Genomic DNA, 21,764 nt, shown 5'->3' on the forward strand with positions numbered 1-21,764 from the left:
ACGCAAAAAAGCTACTTAAGTACAGTAACGAATTACATTTACTTCGTTACTGTCCACCACTGCTAATATATGGCCTAAAACAGTTGTAATAATGTTTTACATTATTTTTACTTTACCATAGGTGGCACTACATCTCATCTCAGCACTTTTATTGAATTGCAATTCTGTTTGATAATGGGGGATTTGTGGACACAATAGTGTCTTTGTGATTTGTGGAGTAAAGAATGTTGTTTTTATTTTGAAGAGCAAAAGTAAAGTTTGAGCCTTACCTCAGTGGCATGTTGTTGCTGGTGTAATTATTATTATTCTCCCCTTTACCTCTCCAATTTGGAATGCCCAATTCCCAATGCGCATTAGGTTCTCGTGGTGGCATAGTGACTCGCCTCAATCTGGGTGGCGGAGGATGAATCTCAGTTGCAGTGTCAGAGACCATCAATCTGCGCATCTTATCACGTGGCTTGTTGAGCGTGTTACCGTGGAGACATAGTGCATGTGGAGGCTTCACACTATTTTCCACGGCATCCACGCACAACTCACCACACCGAGAGCGAGAACCACATTGTAGCGACCACAAGGAGGTTACCCCGTGTGACTAGCAACCGGGCCAATTGGTTGCTTAGGAAGCCTGACTGGAGTCACTCAGCACGCCTTGGATTCGAACTTGCAACTCCAGGTGTGGTAATCAGCGTCTTTACTCGCTGAGCTACACAGGCCCCCAAAGGTTGATCTTTATTAGATCAGGAAAATAATGGAGTTGTTAATACAAATAGACACAAATAAGTCTTTTGTTGAAAATATAAATCAATTAAATGGACAAGAACAGCAAAATTCAGAACATTTGGTCTTGAATGTGTTGCTTGACAAGTTTGGAGTTCATATTGAAAGCTCTGTCTGTAATGTAGACTGCTATTAAGTCAAATCTGAGCACATTGTTGAGATCACTTCTGAAACAGGGGGGACACTAAGATAACTGGGGTCTTTATTAAGTCTCCATTTGCTGTCCATCTAAAGTCTTTGCTGTTTGAAAAGTAATAGGGGCATTGTAACATTTATGGAGATACTGTCTTTGATCCAAGTTATATGTTTTTGGTCTTGTCTGTCTTTTATATCAGAAAGTTTTGCCTTTTTTATCATTTGTTAACATCATATATTTGTTCAATGTTCCCACCCTTATTGTTTCTTTGTCTTTAGTCAATCAAGTGGTCTTGTGATGTCATCATTTTCCTCTGTGTATTTATTCTCTTCAAATGCTATTGCCCTATATCAGTTATTGTCTGTATAAGGGTCAGTATTGATTTTTACAGATTCAAGTCCAGGTTTCAAGTTTTATTTCTAGGCAAAGTGTCTTGTTTATTGTTTTTGATGTAACCAATAAAGCTGCATTTAGATCCTTTACCTCTACACTTGTGAGCCCTTGTGGCAGCTAGTTTTTACTGCAAAGAGATCCTTGATCTCTCTAATCCTGTTATTTGCTTTTCTCATCTAATTAAGCTTAAAAAACATCTGCAAAATATACTAAATAAAAATAAAACCCTTTTACAAAGCTCAAGAGGTCCAGCACTGTTCTTTAAAAACACCCAATATAGAATATTTCACATTGACAAAATGCTGAAATTTAATTTACCTAAACCCCTGTATATTTGCATTCTGAAGAAAATGTAAATGTCGACTATGCAGGTGTGAAGACATAGACTATTATTATATTAAATCTTTTACATTCATCCATTAATCTTCACTCTATCTAGACCCAATGTTTACTGATGATTGTACTTTAAACATGGGTTTGGGCAAATTGAATTCCAATGAAAGTAGCTTACTGCATTAATCTATTTACAAAAGAACATTCATAAAACTTATGATACTGAATTTTTTTAACCTAAAACTTTTGCTTCATGTGATAACTAGTGTAAGAAATGTTAGTTTCATTAAGGTGCAATGTTTGACCCTGGATTTGATTTTCAGGGTTATTGTTTACCTTTATGAGTGCATATGGCAAATTATCAATTTATTAACAAATATTTTCTTTATCCAAGTGATTATTTCATATATACAGCATGATTATGCAATAATATGTATATCTGAGCTTAGAATAGATCAAGAAGAAATATATAAGATGTTACAAATAAAACACAAAAGAACTCATTATGGAGCATTTTTTTACCCCACATTTTTTAAATTCAGGGGCAATTTTTGTCACTTTTAGTGGAATTTTTGACCCAAGCCCCTGTTAATTTCTGACCCTGGTGGTAATACCTAAATTTAAATCAAATAAATTATTTAACATCACTGAATCAACCTGACTACATTAATTGACCCCAATAAAACTAATTTTAAGGGGGTGGGGTAGAAATAACTTATTACAATTAATTTTAAGTACACTTTTTAATTTCATAACAAAATTCCATCAAATTGAACTGAGACAAAAAATACATAAATAAACAGTAATTTATGAATAAAATATTGGTACAAAATTACAAAACTCATTTTGATGGAATTTTGTTGTGAAACTTAAATGCATACATCTTCCTAATATAATTTATTTTAGTGGGGGGGTGATAAGCAGCAATGTGCCTTGGCATTATGCCAGGCGCTCTTCAATTCTGAGAAGTTTTAGACAGTCTCTTGATTTAGTCTAGAAAACCTACTCTAAAAGTCTACAAAATAACACTTGTTTATTCTACACTGGTAAAAAAAGTGGCAACCTGTTGTTACCTCAAGGAGTTTTCAAAATTATATATTCAATCCTTAAAATTACTTTTATGGGCGTAACCTAACGTATTCAAGCTGATTCAGTCAGTGCTATTTGGACTTAAATAAAACTTAGATGCTACCGCATGAAGCACATTTTAAGGTTAACATTTACCTTGTATATTTCATACCAGTTTATTTCGAATATCAAACGCATTTGCCAAGTCCATTTTTCCAAACCTAGTACTGTAGACGGTTTTATGAGAGCGATTGCGTAACGCGATTGTGCGCTCTCTCGTGTCCCGTTGGCTGCTCTTGTGCGGGAGGGGGTCTCGAGCTCGCGCTTACATAGACAACTATGCAATAAACACGTAATAGTGCCATCACGGAGGTTTACTGAAATAAAAACATTATTATCGAAGGGATTTCTTATAAATCAGGTAAGTCTTTGTTTCGGCTTGCTTTCTGTGGTTAATGTACCGTCAATGTTTTGGTTATCCAAATCACAACAGTGTCATGGCGCGACGTGCCAAGTACATCATCAATGCACAGGATTAGTGTTTGTTTACTTAGCTTCTCGCCCCTGTTTTGAGTGCATCAGGCTCTACTGTTTGTTGGGGATAAATCATTCATCTTTTTTCCACTCTTGTCCTGCCTGATTCATAGAGAGTCAAATCGTTGCAGAAGATTTGACCCCTGCTGCATTTCTACTTTAGAAATGTGTGGGCATCACAATATAATCACATTATACGCTGCATGATACGCGTGCAGACTTATAGAACATGTAACATCACGAACGTAGCTAATTTTTAATTCAGCATGTTCACCATTAATTACAAGTTTGTACTGTGTGTTATACAATTACAAAAAAAAGCTCTGGTGGCTGTATGGCTTTAATGTTGACATGACGAAACTTGTTCGGTCCAGCAAATGAGCGCAGTAATTTTAAATCGTTTGGCTGGCCCAGAACCGCCAACCATATATATTTAAACGCGAACGCTTATTGGTATACTTAGCACACGGCATAGTACAGGTCCTTCTCAAAAAATTAGCATATTGTGATAAAGGTCATTATTTTCCATAATGTAATGATAAAAATTAAACTTTCATATATTTTAGATTCATTGCACACCAACTGAAATATTTCAGGTCTTTCATTGTTTTAATACTGATGATTTTGGCATACAGCTCATGAAAACCCAAAATTCCTATCTCAAAAAATTAGCATATCATGAAAAGGGTCTCTAAACAAGCTATTAACCTAATCATCTGAATCAACTAATTAACTCTAAACACCTGCAAAAGATTCCTGAGGCTTTTAAAAACTCCCAGCCTGTTTCATTACTCAAAACCGCAATCATGGGTAAGACTGCCGACCTGACTGCTGTCCAGAAGGCCATCATTGACACCCTCAAGCAAGAGGGTAAGACACAGAAAGAAATTTCTGAATAAATAGGCTGTTCCCAGAGTGCTGTATCAAGGCACCTCAGTGGGAAGTCTGTGGGAAGGCAAAAGTGTGGCAAAAACGCTGCACAACGAGAAGAGGTGACCGGACCCTGAGGAAGATTGTGGAGAAGGACCAATTCCAGACCTTGGGGACCTGCGGAAGCAGTGGACTGAGTCTGGAGTAGAAACATCCCCGCATTCCCCAGGTCAAGCCACTTTTGAACCAGAAACAGCGGCAGAAGCGCCTGACCTGGGCTACAGAGAAGCAGCACTGGACTGTTGCTCAGTGGTCCAAAGTACTTTTTTCGGATGAAAGCAAATTTTGCATGTCATTCGAAATCAAGGTGCCAGAGTCTGGAGGAAGACTGGGGAGAAGGAAATGCCAAAATGCCTGAAGTCCAGTGTCAAGTACCCACAGTCAGTGATGGTCTGGGGTGCCATGTCAGTTGCTGGTGTTGGTCCACTGTGTTTTATCAAGGGCAGGGTCAATGCAGCTAGCTATCAGGAGATTTTGGAGCACTTCATGCTTCCATCTGCTGAAAAGCTTTATGGAGATGAAGATTTCATTTTTCAGCACGACCTGGCACCTGCTCACAGTGCCAAAACCACTGGTAAATGGTTTACTGACCATGGTATTACTGTGCTCAATTGGCCTGCCAACTCTCCTGACCTGAACCCCATAGAGAATCTGTGGGATATTGTGAAGAGAAAGTTGAGAGACATAAGACCCAACACTCTGGATGAGCTTAAGGTCGCTATTGAAGCATCCTAGGCCTCCATAACACCTCAGCAGTGCCACAGGCTGATTGCCTCCATGCCACGCCGCACTGAAGCAGTCATTTCTGCAAAAGGATTCCCGATCAAGTATTGAGTGCATAACTGAACATAATTATTTGAAGGTTGACTTTTTTTTGGTATTAAAAACACTTCTTTTATTAGTCGGATGAAATATGCTAATTTTTTGAGATAGGAATTTTGGGTTTTCATGAGCTGTATGCCAAAATCATCAGTATTAAAACAATAAAAGACCTGAAATATTTCAGTTGGTGTGCAATGAATCTAAAATATATGAAAGTTTTATTTTTATCATTACATTATGGAAAATAATGACCTTTATCACAATATGCTAATTTTTTGAGAAGGACCTGTATATACATACTTTACATAAAACAGGTTTCGACTTTCTCTCAACAAGCATGTGCAGAGGATCCCGTACAGATAACATTGCATTATCTAATGCCGAAAGCAAATTCACTTTTATATGTCTTTAGTTGAGATGGATGCAGATGTGCAAGAAGTGTTCGCCAAGTTAGAGGCATGTTTTGTTTAGGTTCGGAATTTAAATCCTCCTGCATCGTGGCGGAACACACGCCCACTCGGCTCTTGTGACCGCGCGCATTAGACACATTGTGTGTTACTAGAGCTCTCAGGGCTTTGTCACGGGTATTTTAAATGTAAAATTTGCTTCAGAATTGTTAGATAAAGCGTTTTGGTTTACGTGAAATTTATCTTTGTTAGCAAAGTCATTATTAAACTAAAACAAAAACTAAATGTAAAAAATAAATAAAAGCCATTCGTAAACTGAAATAAAAATCTACATAATTGGAAAAGCTGGAACTAAACTAAATACATTTTCATGGCTCTGAAAAATAATCGTAAAAAATATTTCGTTTTCGTTGCGATACATTTTTAAACATTATCCTCTTCTGGAAAGTCATTACATTTTTTTATTTTGCTCTTGGAGCAAATGGTTTAGTGAAAATAATTGTTGCTGTTGTCTCCCATGCTGTTGAAGTTTACCCTGCAAATGTTTACTTCCGCATCTGTTGCCTTCATAATTTGAGCAAAGACAGAGCTGGAGAGAAGTGCAGTACATCGTGGACAGTAGCAAAGCAGGTAGAAAACTAGGTGACGGTTTTATGAGGCGTGTCCCGGTGGCCCGTCATTTCTCTAAAAAAAAAAATAAAGTCCCGATTTCAGCTGTTCGGCTCACTGATTTTTTTCTTTGTAATTCAATATCCATTACATCCTTCTTGGTATCATGTCTGGTATCGATTGCAGGGAAGGGAAGATATTTTATTGCATTGCACGACGGTGTGACGATACTTTCATAGTAGTTTTACATCAATCCACTCGTAATCTGGTTACTATGACAACGACTCGCTCTATGCCTTCATCCAAAGCAAATTACATACCCAAATGAAAACGCATGTTCAACAAGCTGAGAGAAGCTTATCTATTTCTTTGCACAACATGTGAAAATGGAATTGAAATGTTTTGTTGTCACTGTAGATCTTCACTTTCCCATGACCACAATGTTTATTTAGATCAGGGGTTTCAAACTCAACTTACCTGGGGGCCGGTGGAGGTAGAGTCTGGGTCAGGCTGGGCCGAATCAAGTATTCCACAAAAAAAATATTAAAGTATTCCAAAAAAGGAGCACAACTGATCCAATCTTCTCAATCTTTATTATTAACGTTTCTTCTGAACTGTTCCTCTGAATTTGAACATTCCTTTCTGAACATGAACGGTTCTTCAGAGCATGAACGGTTCTTCAGAACATAGGCTTCTCTTGCCTACTCCTTGCTGCCAGAGACCTGGCAGCGCTTCCTCTCACACAGCTGAGACACATTTGGCTTGAGGGAGGAAACAGTTGAAACCCTCAGTGTGGCTTGAAGATGTTCATCAGTAAGTCTGGACCTGTACTTTTACTTATTGAAGTTCATGGTGAAGAATAGCTTTTCACATAGATATGTGCTCCCAAAAAGGCACATTGTCTGCTTGAACATTCTGGAGAGCTCAGGGAAGGTGGGTGGCAATTCTCTCAAAAAATGTCCAAGCTTGTCTGCGTTTCCACTCACCTCCCTGAACTTGGCTTTGAGTTCAGAATTGTACTGCAGGTCAATGAGCTCCATTTGAAGTACAGGAGGACTATCTTGCACATCGAAGGAGAAGGGGTCAGCAAAAATTTGAAAAGTGTCTCTGTGTGTCTTGAAGTCTGCAAACCTGCGATCAAATTCCTCCTGTAGCTTCATAATGGCATCAGCATACTTCTCACCACTGAATGGTGTGCCCACATCCACAAGTGCCTTGCATGCTGGAAAATGGCAGAGGTTTGTCTGAGAGAGCTGGGCTTTCCATAACACAAGTTTTGAGGAGAATGCCCTCACATTTTCATAGACAGCACTGACAAGCTGCCCCTGGCCTTGTAGCTTCTTGTTCAGTACATTCAGCTCCTCTGTGATGTCAACAAGAAAAGCTAAGTCCATTTGGGACTTAGAGCCATTTGGGGTCACTTAACACAGGAAAAGCCATCCCATCCTTCTCCATGAAGGCTTTCACTTCTGCTCTCAACTCAAAACACCTCTTCAAGACGTTTCCCCTACTGAGCCAACGTACCTCTGTGAAGTAGAGCACATCCTCACATTCTGACTCTATTTCCTCCAAAAAGGCGCGGAACTGCCGGTGCTTTAATCCCCTAGCTCTGATATGATTGATGCATTTCACAACAACAGACATCACATTGTCAAACCTCAGGCATTTGCCGCAAAGAGCCTGCTGATGGGTAATGTAGTGCAGAGCAATGGCCTCCTCCACATTCTCCTTTTCCAGTTTCCTTTGAACAAGTGCTACCAGTCCATTTTTCCTTCCTGTCATTGATGGCGCACCGTCGGTCGTTATTACAGTAAACCTCTTCCATGGCAAACCTGCATCCTCAATAGCACCACACAGCTGGCGGAATATCTCCTGAGCGGTGGTCTGACCATGCATTGGAATCACAGCGAGCAACTCCTCGATCACTTCAAAATTGTCGTCAACACCACGGACATATATTGCGAGCTGCGCGGTGTTAGTGTTGTCCGTGCTCTCATCAAGAGCGACTGAGTATGCACAAAAACGTTTGGCTTTCTCACGCAGCTGATCATAAAAGTTTTCTGAAAGGTCAGAAATGTGCTCTGCCACTGTGTTAGCTGAAAGGCTGATGTTGCTAAACTGACCCTTCTTTTCTGTACAGACTTTACTTGCAGCTAGTAACATGCACTTTTTTATGAACTCTGCTTGAACGTTCCTTGAACGGCTTACCGGCCTTCGCAATCATCTCACTCACCACGTGGCTAGCTTCGACGGCTGCTTCATTCTCTTTCTTTGCTTTCTTGAATAAATCTTGTTGCCTCAATAGACAGTTTTTAAGATTGGCGACCCGGTTCTTTCTCTCATCTCCATGGTATTTTGTATACTCCTCAGCATGTCTAGTTGAGTAATGACGTTGGATGTTATATTCCTTTTACACCGCAACTTTCTCTGTGCATATGAGACACGTAGGGATTCCCCTGTGCTCGACAACTTTTCCTGAAATTGCCTGTGCTCTTCGCCAACCTTTCTCTTCACAGCACGTTTTGAGAGAGACATGACTGGAACTGGGTGATGGCATATATTTTCTGTCCACTTCTGACTAATGTGACTAATGTGGATTGTGGATACTTCCCCAGTATGTTTGTACTTCGCGGTGGTCTATGACAACTATTGACAACAAACCCATCGTAAGCTGTCACAAGACTATCTATGGTAGCCCATAAGGGATAAAAAAAACTCGTGAGGCCGCGAGTTTGAGACCACTGGTTTAGATGCTATATGTAAGATTGACAATAAGTGTTTGAAATGGGTACTGCAGTGAAAATTGAAAATATTGGATAGTTGTCCGTCCCGCCCCAAACTCGAAGCTCACTCAGATTGCCAGAATGTTGACACACAAACATAGGCGGAAATCGCCTTGTAAATAATATAATGATATATTCTTAAAATAATTGTTTAAGAAATAAAATAATACAAATGCAAACAAAACAACAAAACCCCTTGTGTCGCCTTCAAAAATTGCTCTTGAGAATTGTCATGTTTATTGTCCCCCCCAACATTTTGATGAAATGTTCACCCCTGCACACAAATAATCTAACTCAGCATCAGTTTTAAAGGATTTCTGGGCTTTTAATCTGTCTCCATCTTCCAAAAGCATCTCCGATATTTATCCTCGCTTTACTACGCATCATGGTGTTTTTTAGATGGATGATGAGGCTTTTTAGGTTGGGTGGAATCTGTTATCTCTGATCCAGTTCGCTTTGCTGGCTTCCATGGCTGCAGCACTCAGTGTTGTTTGCCTGCAAACGTGTACAAATCTGTTGAAATACTATTGGTGAGTGGGCAGTGGGCGGGATCACACAGGCCAAAACATAAACAGAAATTCCAGCCCGGAATGGAAACTTTAAAGTAGAATATACTGGCTGAAGCATCGTTGTTGGAAAAGCCAGTACTTAGCATGTTTCCTAATTCTCAAATGACATATTATGGTCATTTTATGATTTAGTACAGTAAAAATATTACACATAGCACATTTAAATAAGAGATTGCAGGTCATATCCAAACAGCTGTATTTAAATAAATAGTAATAATACAAGCACTTAAATGTGGAAATGTGAAATTGTATTTAAAAATTTTAAGTTTCAATGTTGCAAATTTTGTGTAACAATTTTGTGTCACATACATATGTATATATATACACCATGTATGTGATAGTTTTGTGTTCCCTTGTCTCTCGTTTTTAAAAACTGCCTGAATTTTTATGAAATGTTGGCCATATTTGCTTTAGATTAAGCAGAGCAACGGTGTTCCATATGTTGCAGCTATGTCTTTATATCTGTTCTATATACTGGAGCTGTATGTCAATGCTGGTCCTAAACCACACTCTTGAGAAATGGGACCCATCTCCTCAGTGGTACAAAAACTGTAATATATTTGTGATAGAGGAGATAGAAACAGTCATTTTCAACAGTTGTTGTCTACAACTTCCAGGTTAAATTAAGACATAATTTATTGTTATATTGTGAGTCAACATGTAATACAAGTATTTCAGATTCTGACATTATTTTTTTTGCATTATCACTTCTTCCATAGGATGGCATTACCTGTAGATATTCTGACAACTGTGGACCACGAGTCCTTAGAAATGGCAGCCAAGAACTACATGTCTCAGCTCCTCTACAGAAATCCTGACACATCGGAATATCTCAGCCTATCAGATTCCAAACAAGTAAGATAGGTAGCTGGTTTCTTTAATATCTGATTTCTGTTTTAATATCCCAAGAGTTCAAAATATATATATATATATACACAACATTTAGTTCCGGTCCTCAAATCTGATTGGAAGAGAGAGACGTTCCATTAGCACTCGGACGCTTCACTTTGTGTGTATCACTCCGCTTGTGTTCATCGTTCTAAACTAAAGTGTAAGAGCAGTGCAAATCTGTTAAGAGTTACTGTATAAGTGTCTCTTACATGTCGTTTTATTTATTTTGTATTACATATGTTAGCCAGCAGGTAGTGTCAAAAGATCATTTTGTGTGTAATATGAGCCAGTTAGGTGATGTGAAGTGAATCCGCATCAGTGATTGTTTACAAACAACAGCTCTTCGTGCTTTCTCATATTACTACTACTCGACTAAAGCTAGAAAATAGATTTAAACCGCTTTAAAAACAAACAACCATTAAGGCTCATCACAGTTGAGAGACACAACAGACAGATTAATTACACAATTCAAGGTGATTACCTCTTACTGGAGTTTCCACATTAGAAAAAAGTACTGTTCAAAATGGCAGAGAAGATTGCAGTTTGTATAGTGAATGACACTTGTGCACCAACTACAGTGAAATAAGGAGAAATACCCCGCTTGGACAGCTATGTTTCCACTGAGAAAGCTGATCTTTAGAAAGCTGACAACATCTCTGCTTAGGAGTGGCAACAGGTGATTCTCTCTCTCTCTCTCTCTCTCTCTCTCTCTCTCTCTCACACACACACACACACACACACAAACATATCCATCCTTGTTTATCCAATAACTATATCCAATATATATATATATATATATATATATATATATATATATATATATATATATATATATATATATATATATATATATATATAACACATAACTAAGTTTTTCTGTATTCAGATAAGGAATTTAAATGACAAATTTGTTTTCAGAATGAAGATGTTTTCGGAATAGTTGTTTTGAATAATGGATTCATCCATGCCGCAACATACATCAAATATTCTGTCTATTTTTCAATTGAATGTTATTTTTCAACAAGTTGTTGTGCCTTTGGTTACAGATAAAGATTGGACTATGCAATGTAAGTTTTGTCCCGGTCTATGGAGCAGATACTAAAGAAAAGGTCCTTGCTTTGTTCTCACCAGCTAACCCTTTCATAGGTAATGTGGTCCCAATGTATGAAAACCTGAACCATTTAAACATATTGTTTTAGGGTTAGTAAATTGATTAATGTTTATTAATTTCAAGTATATTTTTACTGTGAAACTATGTAATTGTTGCAGTTGCAGGGCATTATTTGCTGGGTAAATGGTGGACAGTTGAAGATATCCTTAAAACAGCAGACCCCTCAAGAACAGGTCTGATCAAGGTCAGTATTTGCTCTCTTTTGACCTGTGTACATGACGTTAAACTGTCATTAGTAATTTAACATCTTTTGTGATAATACATCAGTTGCATAATTGTTTATAGATACAGTACAACAATATTAGTATCATGTTTATCCTAGGTCAGCACACTTGTGGAGAGGGTAGTCCTGTATGTTCTCAACAGAATTGTGTACAGAGCAATGGAGAAAAGCAGTGAAGATGTTCCCTTTCTCTGTCATTGTGAGGATGAAACCGCAAGGATGGTGAGGCCATTGGCTTTTACTCAGTCAAACCTAAAGGTAATGATATTTCATTCAAAATTCCATAAACAATTCCTCACCTGTTGGCTTCTTTAAAAATCGTATTACTTAATTATCTTCACTAACAGAGAGCTTGTGCAGTAACTTCTTGACGCAGCGCTATCAGCTTCCTGTCATGGACACAATTATTGTCAGGAAATGTCACCGTGGCAATGGTCATTTCCTACAAATCCTGGAAGACTTTGTTGGTAGTTTCAGAAAGGAGTACCTAGGATTTAAATTCCCTCTTTCAAAGGCTATGCATAAAGGTATTTCCTAACATCTTTCCTCACATTATACATGGTTCGTTGCTAAAACACATTATATCTTAAATCTTTTTTTACAGTATGTGAAAAGTACTTTAGTATGTATCCAGCAGATAAGGAGCTTCTTTGGGAAGTAGAGGGCATAGGAGGCCCTTTTCAGAGAAATTTAATAGCCAACAAGCTACCGAAGTTGAAGCTAAATGGTAAGGAAAATATCTGTATTAGTTGTAATGGATTGTCATTTCTATTTTTATGTATTTTCAGTCATGTTTCCTTAACAGAGAAGGACCAGGTTGTGAGGAAATTGAATTTGGAGGAAGATAACACCAGTGCTCCAGTGGAAATAGAGATTACAAAGATTGAAGAAACTACTGAATACACATTGGAGATTGTGGTTTGTGAATGTTTTATTCTGTTACCCTTTTTGTATTAATTACTGTTTGTTTGTTTGTTTATTAAGTAAACTCTAATATGATCTTAAAAATTATAGGAGGAGGCCATCACAAAAGTCACCAAAGGCAAGTATGCAGTTTTGGTTTAACAATAAATTGCTCAAAAAAGTTGTTCCAACCAAATATCATTGTCCTTCCCTCTTATTACAGGGGTAGATGACATACCTGTCACAAGACGTGGGAACAGCAACCTGAAACGCAGAGGAATCAGAGAAGATTCAGAGGAGATGCTATCAAAGAACATAATCAGGTAACACATACAGGTGAAACTCGAAAAATTAGAATATCGTGCAAAAGTTCATTAATTTCAGTAATTCAACTTAAAAGGTGAAACTAATATATTATATAGACTCATTACAAGCAAAGTAAGATATTTCAAGCCTTTATTTGATATAATTTTGATGATTATGGCTTACAGCTTATGAAAACCCCAAATTCAGAATCTCAGAAAATTAGAATATTACATGAAATCAATAAAAAAAAGGATTTTAAATACAGAAATGTCGGCCCTCTGAAAAGTATAATCATGCATATGTACTCAGTACTTGGTTTGGGCCCCTTTTGCATTAATTACTGCCTCAATGCGGCGTGGCATGGATGCTATCAGCCTGTGGCACTGCTGAGGTGTTATGGAAGACCAAGATGCTTCAATAGCGGCCTTCAGCTCTTCTGCATTGTTTGGTCTCATGTCTCTCATCTTTCTCTTGGCAATGCCCCATAGATTCTCTATGGGGTTCAGGTCAAGCGAGTTTGCTGGCCAATCAAGCACAGTAATACCATGGTCATTGAACCAGGTTTTGGTACTTTTGGCAGTGTGGGCAGGTGCCAAGTCCTGCTGGAAAATGAAGTCAGCATCTCCATAAAGCTTGTCTGCTGAAGGAAGCATGAAGTGCTCTAAAATGTCCCGGTAGACGGCTGCGTTGACTCTGGACTTAATAAAGCACAGTGGACCAACACCAGCCGATGACATGGCTCCTCAAACCAACACAGACTGTGGAAACTTCACACTGGACTTCAAGCATCTTGGATTGTGTGCCTCTCCATTCTTCCTCCAGACTCTGGGACCTTGGTTTCCAAATGAGATGCAAAATTTGCTCTCATCAGAAAAGAGGACTTGGGACCACTGAGCAACAGACCAGTTCTTTTTTTCTTTAGCCCAGGTAAGACGTTTGACATTTGAAGCCCATGTCCAGGACCCGTCTGTGTGTGGTGGCTCTTGATGCAGTAACTCCAGCCTCAGTCCACTCCTTGTGAAGCTCCCCACACATTTGAATGGCCTTTTCCTGACAATCCTCTCCAGGCTACGGTCATCCCTGCTGCTTGTGCACCTTTTTCTTCCACACTTTTCCCTTCCACTTAACTTTCTATTAATGTGCTTTGATACAGCACTTTGAGAACATCCAACTTCTTTTGCAATTACCTTTTGAGGCTTTCCCTCCTTGTGGAGGGTGTCAATGATGGTTTTCTGCACAACTGTCAGGTCAGCAGTCTTCCCCATGATTGTGAATTCAACTGAACCAGACTGAGAGACCATTTAAAGGCTCAGGAACCCTTTGCAGGTGTTTAGCTGATTAGAGTGTGACACTTTGAGCCTACAATACTGAACCTTTTCACAATATTCTAATTTTCTGAGATTCTGAATTTGGGGTTTTCATAAGCTGTAAGCCATAATCATCAAAATTATATCAAATAAAGGCTTGAAATATCTTACTTTGCTTGTAATGAGTCTATATAATATATTAGTTTCACCTTTTAAGTTGAATTACTGAAATGAATGAACTTTTGCACGATATTCTAATTTTTCGAGTTTCACCTGTAATTTAGCCACAAAATGAGCCATTTAACAGTATTTTATTTCAGTAGATGATTAATGTAGGCATGTCTCTCAAAGGTGGAAGACATTGAGGCTGGAGTTGAAAGTCCGATTGAGTTAGTGACTGAAGAAAAACTTTGTAAAAGAATCAGAAACTGTAATCAAGGTATGTAGTAAAATGTTGCAGAATAAAACAAATAAATCCATTGTTCATGTTTGTTTCTTAACCAGACAGCTAGAACAGTATGTTACATAATTTCTTTTCTTTTCTAGTTTTTTACATTTTCAGGTGTTAATTATCATCTCTTCTCTACTTTGGCAGAGTACAACAGTCACAGTAACTGCAGCTGTGACAAACATTTTAGTGCTTACAGATTCACAGAAAGAGGAGAAACAGGAAATTAAAAACAAGCTCATTCTGGACACGGCTGAGAATATTCTTGATAGGCCTGCCATAGACTTAGCTAAAGCTAAAGCTACATCAGAGGAAGGTCTTGAAAATGAAGAGGAGACCCCAGTCACCCACTTCACCACAGTTGGGGAAATAAAGAGTCAAGGTGGCAGGGAAGAGGAACATGAAATTATTAATAAGGAGCCCATTGTGGAAATTCAAGGAGCCACTATTGCGTCTTATGATCAACACCATTCTCAGTCTTTGGTTTATGTAGAAATTTTCAAGATGAGTACAGGAACTGAAGAGGAGCAAAAGGGGAAATTAGAAAAGGCCAAAGAGGGTAAGGAAGATGAACCTGTATGTGAGGAAGAGGAGGAAATAAAACAAATGCTGGGTGAACCTGAAAAAACTATGGAAATTGCAAATGGGAAAGAGAACGAGAAGATACAGGAGATTGTAGAGATTGTGGAAGAAGAGGAAATGCATGCAGATGAAAATGAAAATATTGATAAAGTAGACATTTTTCCAGAAGTGTTAAAAGCAGAAAACACAGTTCTTGAGCAGACAGCAACCGCTAAACCAGCAGAAAAAGCACAAGCTCATATGGATGTGGAAAAGATGGAGGAGAAAGAAAAAACAGTAGAGGATGAGGAAACTGAAGAAAACAAATATGAAAATATGGACTCACAGGAATGTGAAGCAAAGGATGAAGACACATTTCTTCAACAGTCTTTGATAGACAAAGACCAGACAGAGCTGGTGGCAGAGAAAGAATCTGTGAAAATGACCCCTAGTAATGAAGAGGTCTCATGTGAGAAGCCAAAACAGAGCGAGACAGAACATGTCTTGTCCAAAAGCAAGTCAGCTCAAAAGAGAATATCAGTGATAATTCCTTCAAGGAGATCCAAAAGACTTCGGCATCAGCCTGTTGATACAGAAAGAGATCTTAAAAGGACTACAATGTATTTTAAGCCTACACTATACAGCAAAGCAATGATGCAAGACGGGGATACCAAAGAAACAATGGATCAACCTGAGAATAATGATTCTGATGTTATTGAAGAGACACAAGAACCTCAAGTTATGGTTGAGGAATGCAAAGAAAATGGCAAACTTATAGTATCTACAGTGGAAGCAGAAGTCACACATGTTAAGGAAACTGAAGCTGCAGATCCTGAGGTGTGTGAAGTAGTGAAAGGGACAGAAATAGAGAGTCAAAAATAAGCACAGCAACAGTCATCTGTAGAGATTGAGGTACAAGAAGAAACAATGGCATCTGAAGAGGATGTTGATAAAGAGGGGAATGGCACCATGATGTTGACATTGCATAAAGCCAAAGTTGTGCTTGTAGAATTGAATATACCATCTTCTAAAGAGTCAGGTGAGAGTGATGCAATTGAGGAGATATTACATACTCAGGAGGAAAAAGAATCAGACAAAGCAAGCATTATGGATACTCAAGGAGAGGCGGGTATTACAGAAGATGGGATGGAGCAGACAGTGTCTCAGCTGAAAACATCTGAGCAAGAAGCAGTTGAAGAAATTGTGAGAAACGAGGAAGAATGTACTTTGGACAAACCTATAGACGAAACAGACAGTAGTACTATTACAGAAGGATATGAGTTAGCAGATGTGGCCAACAGAATTCCAGGACAATCAATTGCAGACAAAGAGCAAATGGGTGAGCCAGAACCAGAAACTACAGAGGTCTTTCGTCCAAGCCAAGTTGAGAAACAAGAGGAGAAAAGAGACACTGAACAAGCTAAAGAGGATGAGCAGGACTCGGGAAAGGATTCAGATGAGGCAGACATGTTGTTTACCAAAGGTAAAGAAGCCCAAAAGAGAAGACCAGGTTACACCCTAAAAAGATCCAGTAGACTTAATGATCAACCCACCGACCCTGTGGTGACAGTCAGATGTTTGAGGAGCACAATAAAAGCAGTAGAGAACAACCCTCTCAGGAGATCTACACGATTCAAAGCAGTGATCCAAAAAGTAGAAACTGTTAAGCCACAAGTGGAAAAGAGGGAAAAGGTAGAACTCGGAAATTATGAAAACACTGAGAGTGATGTAGAGGATGCAGGTCCAGAGGAGCCTGAAATGAAAACAAATGTTGAGGAAACAGCTGCTGTTGATCCTGTGAGTTCTGAACTGACGAAAGGTGCAGAAATTGGTAATAAAGATAAAGGAATTGTAGAGTCTACTGAGCATACCCCAAGTTTACAAACAGAACCTGATGAGGATGTACAGAAAGAAGAGAACAGCACCTCAGTAATACATTTGCAAAATGCCACAATAAGGCTTGTGGAAGTGAACAAACATTACTAAATCATAGAAGGAAATAGTGAGACAGCAGAGTCAGTGGAACTGGCAGTGGATAAGTCTGCTAATAGAGAACCTGAGCAGTACAGAGTTGAACCAGAAGAAGACAAACAACTAAAAAAAGTAGACACAGAGGAAGAAACTAAAAAGATACCAGAGAAATATAAAATGGAGGGGAAAAACACAGTTGCTGAGCAGAATGAACCAGATAAAGAAGACATGACATTTAAAGAGGAAAAGCCAGCAGAAAAAGATCAAAATTATGTAAAGGAGACAAAGAATTTAGATGACTATAAAGCATTTATTTATGAGGCAGTAGAAGAAACAATAACAACTGGAGAGCATCCAGACTCAATGGAAAATTTAATAAATATAAATCAGGAGACAGACAATTATAAAGACAATGCATTGAAAGAGAAAAAAACAGACAGTGGCATAGCAGGAGAGAAGATAGATGACAACAAGGCCACAATGCCAGAGGAGGACTATGTGGTGGAAAGCACTAAAAATGAAAACATTCAGAATGAGGATGAAGAGATGACCAGTCTTGTTTGGGAGAAAGCTATCCTGGAAATCGAGGAAGAGGAGCCACCAGTCTCTACAGAGAAAAGTCTCAGACGAAGAACAGTAACAATTCAGTCTCCTCTGAGAAATAAATCTATACATGTACAAAATGAGGAGTCAGAGTTAGATGTTGAAACACAGGAAAGTCACACAGAGGAGATCAAGGATAAAGCTGAAACAGTCCCAATTACAGAAAAGGGAGTTGAAGACATATATCAAGAAGTCAACAAGATAGACAATGTCAGGAAGAAGATTTAACTGAGACAAAGGAAACAGATGAGGAGGATGAGGAGGCTTTAGAGATGGGAAGAGAAGAAGCCAATTTAGAGCAACAGGAAAGTGAGCCATTAGTTGAGAATAAGAAAGAAATTTCTGTGAAAAAAATATAAATTGAGATGGACGAAGCCACAAAGGTTAGCAAGGATCAAACACATGTTTTAAAAGAGATCCCCATTCAAGTAGAGGAGAAGGTGTCACAGATAGAAAGCTCTGAGGCTAATCAAAATAAGACTGAAAGGGTCACAAGGAGAAGCCTCAGGCTCAGTGCAACACCAGTAATATCTTCGCCAAGAAGAACATCTCAACATCTAAATGCACAAAAATTGGAGCCAGTGGAAGATGCAGACATGAGAGAAAATGAACATGATAAAATCACAGCAACAACAGAAGAGACTGTGAATATCATAATGCCCATTATTCCAATAGAGACAAATTTGAAAATTCTTGATGTAATTGAGGAAAAACAGCTGTTGATCCTGAGAGTTCTGAACTGCTGAAAGGTGCGGAAATTGATGATGAAGAGAAAGTACTACAAATTGTAGGTGCTACTGAGGAAGAGGTCCAAATTGTAGAAACATAGCCTATTAAGGGTTTAGAGAAAGAGGAGGACAGCACTCCTGTAATCAAACTGCAAAATGCCAAAGTAATGCTTTGGGATGTTAATAAATTTTCCCAAAAAACAGAAGAGAATAGTGATACTGCAGATGATCAAGTGCATTCTCAGAAAGAAGAAGAACTGGAACTGTATAAATCAGCTAATAGCGAAAATCAATGAAAGACAGACCAAATATAATTAAGGAGACAGACAATAATCAAGATACTGTTTTAAAAGAGAAGCAAATGGACATTGACTTAGCAGGGGAGAAGATAGTGGACAATAAGGCCAAAATGCCAGAGGAGAAAATTGTGGTGGTAAGCACTAAAAATGAAAACGTTCAGAAAGATGGTGAAGATATGACCAGCCTTGCTCAGGACAAAAATGTCCAGGAAGAGGAGGCACCAGTCTACACAGAGAGAAGTCTCAGATGCAGAACAGTAAGAGTTCATTCTACACCGAGAAGAAAATCTAAACGTGTACAAATACAGGAGTCTGAGGCAGATTTTGAAACACAGGAAATCCAGAAAGTGGAGAGCAAGAATAAAGCTGAAATGGTCCCAAAAACCAAAATGGGAGTTAAAGAAATGGATCAAGAAGTCAACAAGATGGAAAACAAGAAATCAAATTTCATTGAGACAAAAGAAGCAGATGAGGAGGAGGTGGCTCTTGAGATGAAAAGAGAAGAATCTAATATAGAGCTACAGGAAAACGAGTCATTAAATTATTCTGAAAATGAAATTCAAGTGGAAATTCCTGTAGAGGGAGTTCAAGATAAAGAAAAAGTGCAAAAAAGAACAGTAGAAGAGGGTTCCATTAAACAAGAATCAGTGTCACAGGAGGAAAACTTAGGGGAAACCAATCAGAATGTATGTGAAGCACCAGCTGCTATAGAAAGCACAGATGAAAACGCACCTCTTACTACAAGAAAAAGTCTCAGAGATAGAACAGTAACAGTCAAATCTACACCAAGAAGAACATTTAAATGGCACCACAGTCAAGAGGTGGAACCTGAGATAGAAGCGATGAATAACAGATGTGGAAATGAAAAAAACTCATCAATGGAGGAAACAGCTGACATCTTAAGTGTTCATACAGAGGAAAATAAGCCACTGAATGCTGAATTTGAAAATTTGGAGGCAAAAGAGGGAGAAGGTATAATTCAGTTTTATACCGATGAAAAGGCAGTGACAAATGATAACGTTGAGGAGGAAGTTAATGAAATCCTGGTTGAGAGCATGAAACAGAACCGTCCAATTCAGAAGGAGACACAAGGAGAAAATCATGAAGAAGAATTAGGGAATGCACAGAAAGACACAAAGCAGAACAAGGCTCAAGTGGAAAATCTGGACATAGAAGATGTGCAGAAACCCAAGAAACAGGAGGAGGAGGAGTCCAATGTTTAGGAGGAAGAAACACAATTTCAAGAGTCTCCATCAGTCACAGAAGGTATGAAAGAGAAAGCTCTTCTGAATTGGAGGAAACTGTGGTGGAAAAGAAAGTCCTGAGAAAAGGAACAACATAGTTGTAGCAACTGCTCCAAGAAAATCAAAACGGCTTCGCAAACAAGAGCACAATAAAGAGAAAGTAGAGGAGCCAATTAAGGAACAGATTGAATTTGAAGACTCCGAAGTAACTGTAACAGAAGATGTTGAGTTGAATTCAGTTGAACAAACTGCAATGGTTTTTGAGGAAATGGTGGAGGAGAATAATTTTGGGGAAGAATCACCACAACAAATCTTGAAAGATGTTAAAGGGACAAAATCAGATGGAATTCATAATAACATGAAGATGGCACAACAGAGACAAGTGTAGGACAATCTGTGGATGGGCAGAAAGATGAAAATAAAGAAGAGGAGCAAAATAACAAGAAGGTAGAAGAGACAGATCAAACAACCGAGGAATTAGTAGAACATAATGAAAGACAAAACCTTGAGTCTAGTTTAATTGTAGGCTTCACTTTTGAGTTGGAGGAAGATGTAAAATCTGATCTAGAAGGAAACAAAGCAGATAAACAGAGCCAAGTGGCCATAGACATTACATTATATTTATATTTATGCATTTGGCAGACGCTTTTACCCAAAGCGACTTACAGTGCAATTATTACAGGGACAATCCCCCCAGAACAGTAAGTGCATTGCTCAAGGACACAGTGATGGTGGCCATGGGGTTCGAACCAGCAACCTTCTGATTAACAGCCCTGTGCTTTAGCCACTACGCCACCACCACTCCAAAAAAATAGATGCTCCAAAAGAAGTGAAGAACATTTGTCAGATGTCAATGAGAAAGGTCTTGCCATGGAAAAGCAGGTTCCTCAGAGAAGCTCATCAGCCATAGCTTCAACCACACGAAGATCAATGAGACATCAGTTCCATGAAATTAAAAAGGATAGTAAGGAAGATGTTTCAGATTCCGAAGAGATGAAGAAAGAAGTACAAGCAATTGAACAGAAACCTCAGAGAAAAAGAAAAGCCATAGCTGATTCAAATCCTGCACGCAGATCAAAGCGCCATGAAAGGGGAAATATTGCTTAGCGCATTTTTGGATCTTAATACAAAATCTCCCCATTGCTTAAGGGACCAAAATTCTGAAATTCAATACAAAAGTGAAGTTCCCCTTCTGTCAATCCCACAACATTGTGTCGATGTAGTGACACTAGGGGTCGCTCTTGGGACACCACAACATCTTCAAATCTTTGAGAAAAGGCCAATGAAATGAAAATTGGCAAGTGTAATTTGCATGTCACTCCCCTGGACAAACGGGTATAAAACGGAGCTGGAATGTAAGATTCATTCAGATTTTTTCTTTGGAGCCGAGCGGTTGTGTATCAGCAAGCTGAATCCACTGCTGTTCCAATTCACCTCTAAAGAAGCGTTTGTTGTTGGATATATGGTTCATTCATGGAATTCTACCCGCTCAACACCAGTTTCATGTACAACAGTAAAGAGGAGACTCAGGGGTGCAGGTCTTATGGGAAGAATTGCAAAGAAAAATCCACTTTTGAAACAGAAAATCAAAAAGAAAAGGTCAGAGTGGGCAAAGAAACAGACATTGGACAACAGAAAATTGGAAAAGAGTGTTATGGATCTTAACCCCATTGAGCTTTTGTTGGATCAGCTAGACTGTAAGGTGCGTGAGAAGTGACCGACAAGACAGACACATCTATGGCAAGTGC

At 38.7% G+C, this 21,764-nt stretch overlaps 3 protein-coding genes across 3 annotated transcripts in view; all 3 read left to right on the forward strand.

Annotated features, from left to right (window-relative positions):
• Positions 1 to 3,014: 3,014 nt before the first annotated feature.
• LOC127637429 (protein O-mannosyl-transferase 1) overlaps positions 3,015 to 21,764 on the forward strand; it is a 48,955-nt gene continuing 30,205 nt past the window's right edge. The window contains exons 1-2 of the mRNA XM_052118491.1: positions 3,015 to 3,128; positions 10,081 to 10,216. Coding sequence (XP_051974451.1) covers positions 10,082 to 10,216 — 135 coding nt within the window. The 5' untranslated portion in view covers positions 3,015 to 3,128; position 10,081. The remainder of the gene's footprint in view (positions 3,129 to 10,080; positions 10,217 to 21,764) is intronic.
• Positions 11,534 to 20,048, forward strand: LOC127637445 (soluble lamin-associated protein of 75 kDa-like). Its single transcript, XM_052118517.1, has 9 exons — positions 11,534 to 11,607; positions 11,746 to 11,904; positions 11,994 to 12,173; positions 12,251 to 12,373; positions 12,452 to 12,564; positions 12,661 to 12,688; positions 12,773 to 12,872; positions 14,514 to 14,601; positions 14,758 to 20,048. The coding sequence occupies exons 3-8, from the start codon at positions 12,041 to 12,043 to the stop codon at positions 14,554 to 14,556; spliced, it is 540 nt and encodes a 179-aa protein (XP_051974477.1). The 5' UTR covers positions 11,534 to 11,607; positions 11,746 to 11,904; positions 11,994 to 12,040; the 3' UTR covers positions 14,557 to 14,601; positions 14,758 to 20,048.
• On the forward strand, positions 17,319 to 20,048 carry zgc:194398 (midasin AAA ATPase-domain containing protein). Its single transcript, XM_052118511.1, has one exon. It carries the CDS (start codon positions 18,766 to 18,768, stop codon positions 19,993 to 19,995), a length of 1,230 nt encoding a protein of 409 aa, XP_051974471.1. The 5' UTR covers positions 17,319 to 18,765; the 3' UTR covers positions 19,996 to 20,048.

Source organism: Xyrauchen texanus, chromosome 4, assembly GCF_025860055.1.
Source record: "Xyrauchen texanus isolate HMW12.3.18 chromosome 4, RBS_HiC_50CHRs, whole genome shotgun sequence".
NCBI lineage: Eukaryota > Metazoa > Chordata > Actinopteri > Cypriniformes > Catostomidae > Xyrauchen > Xyrauchen texanus.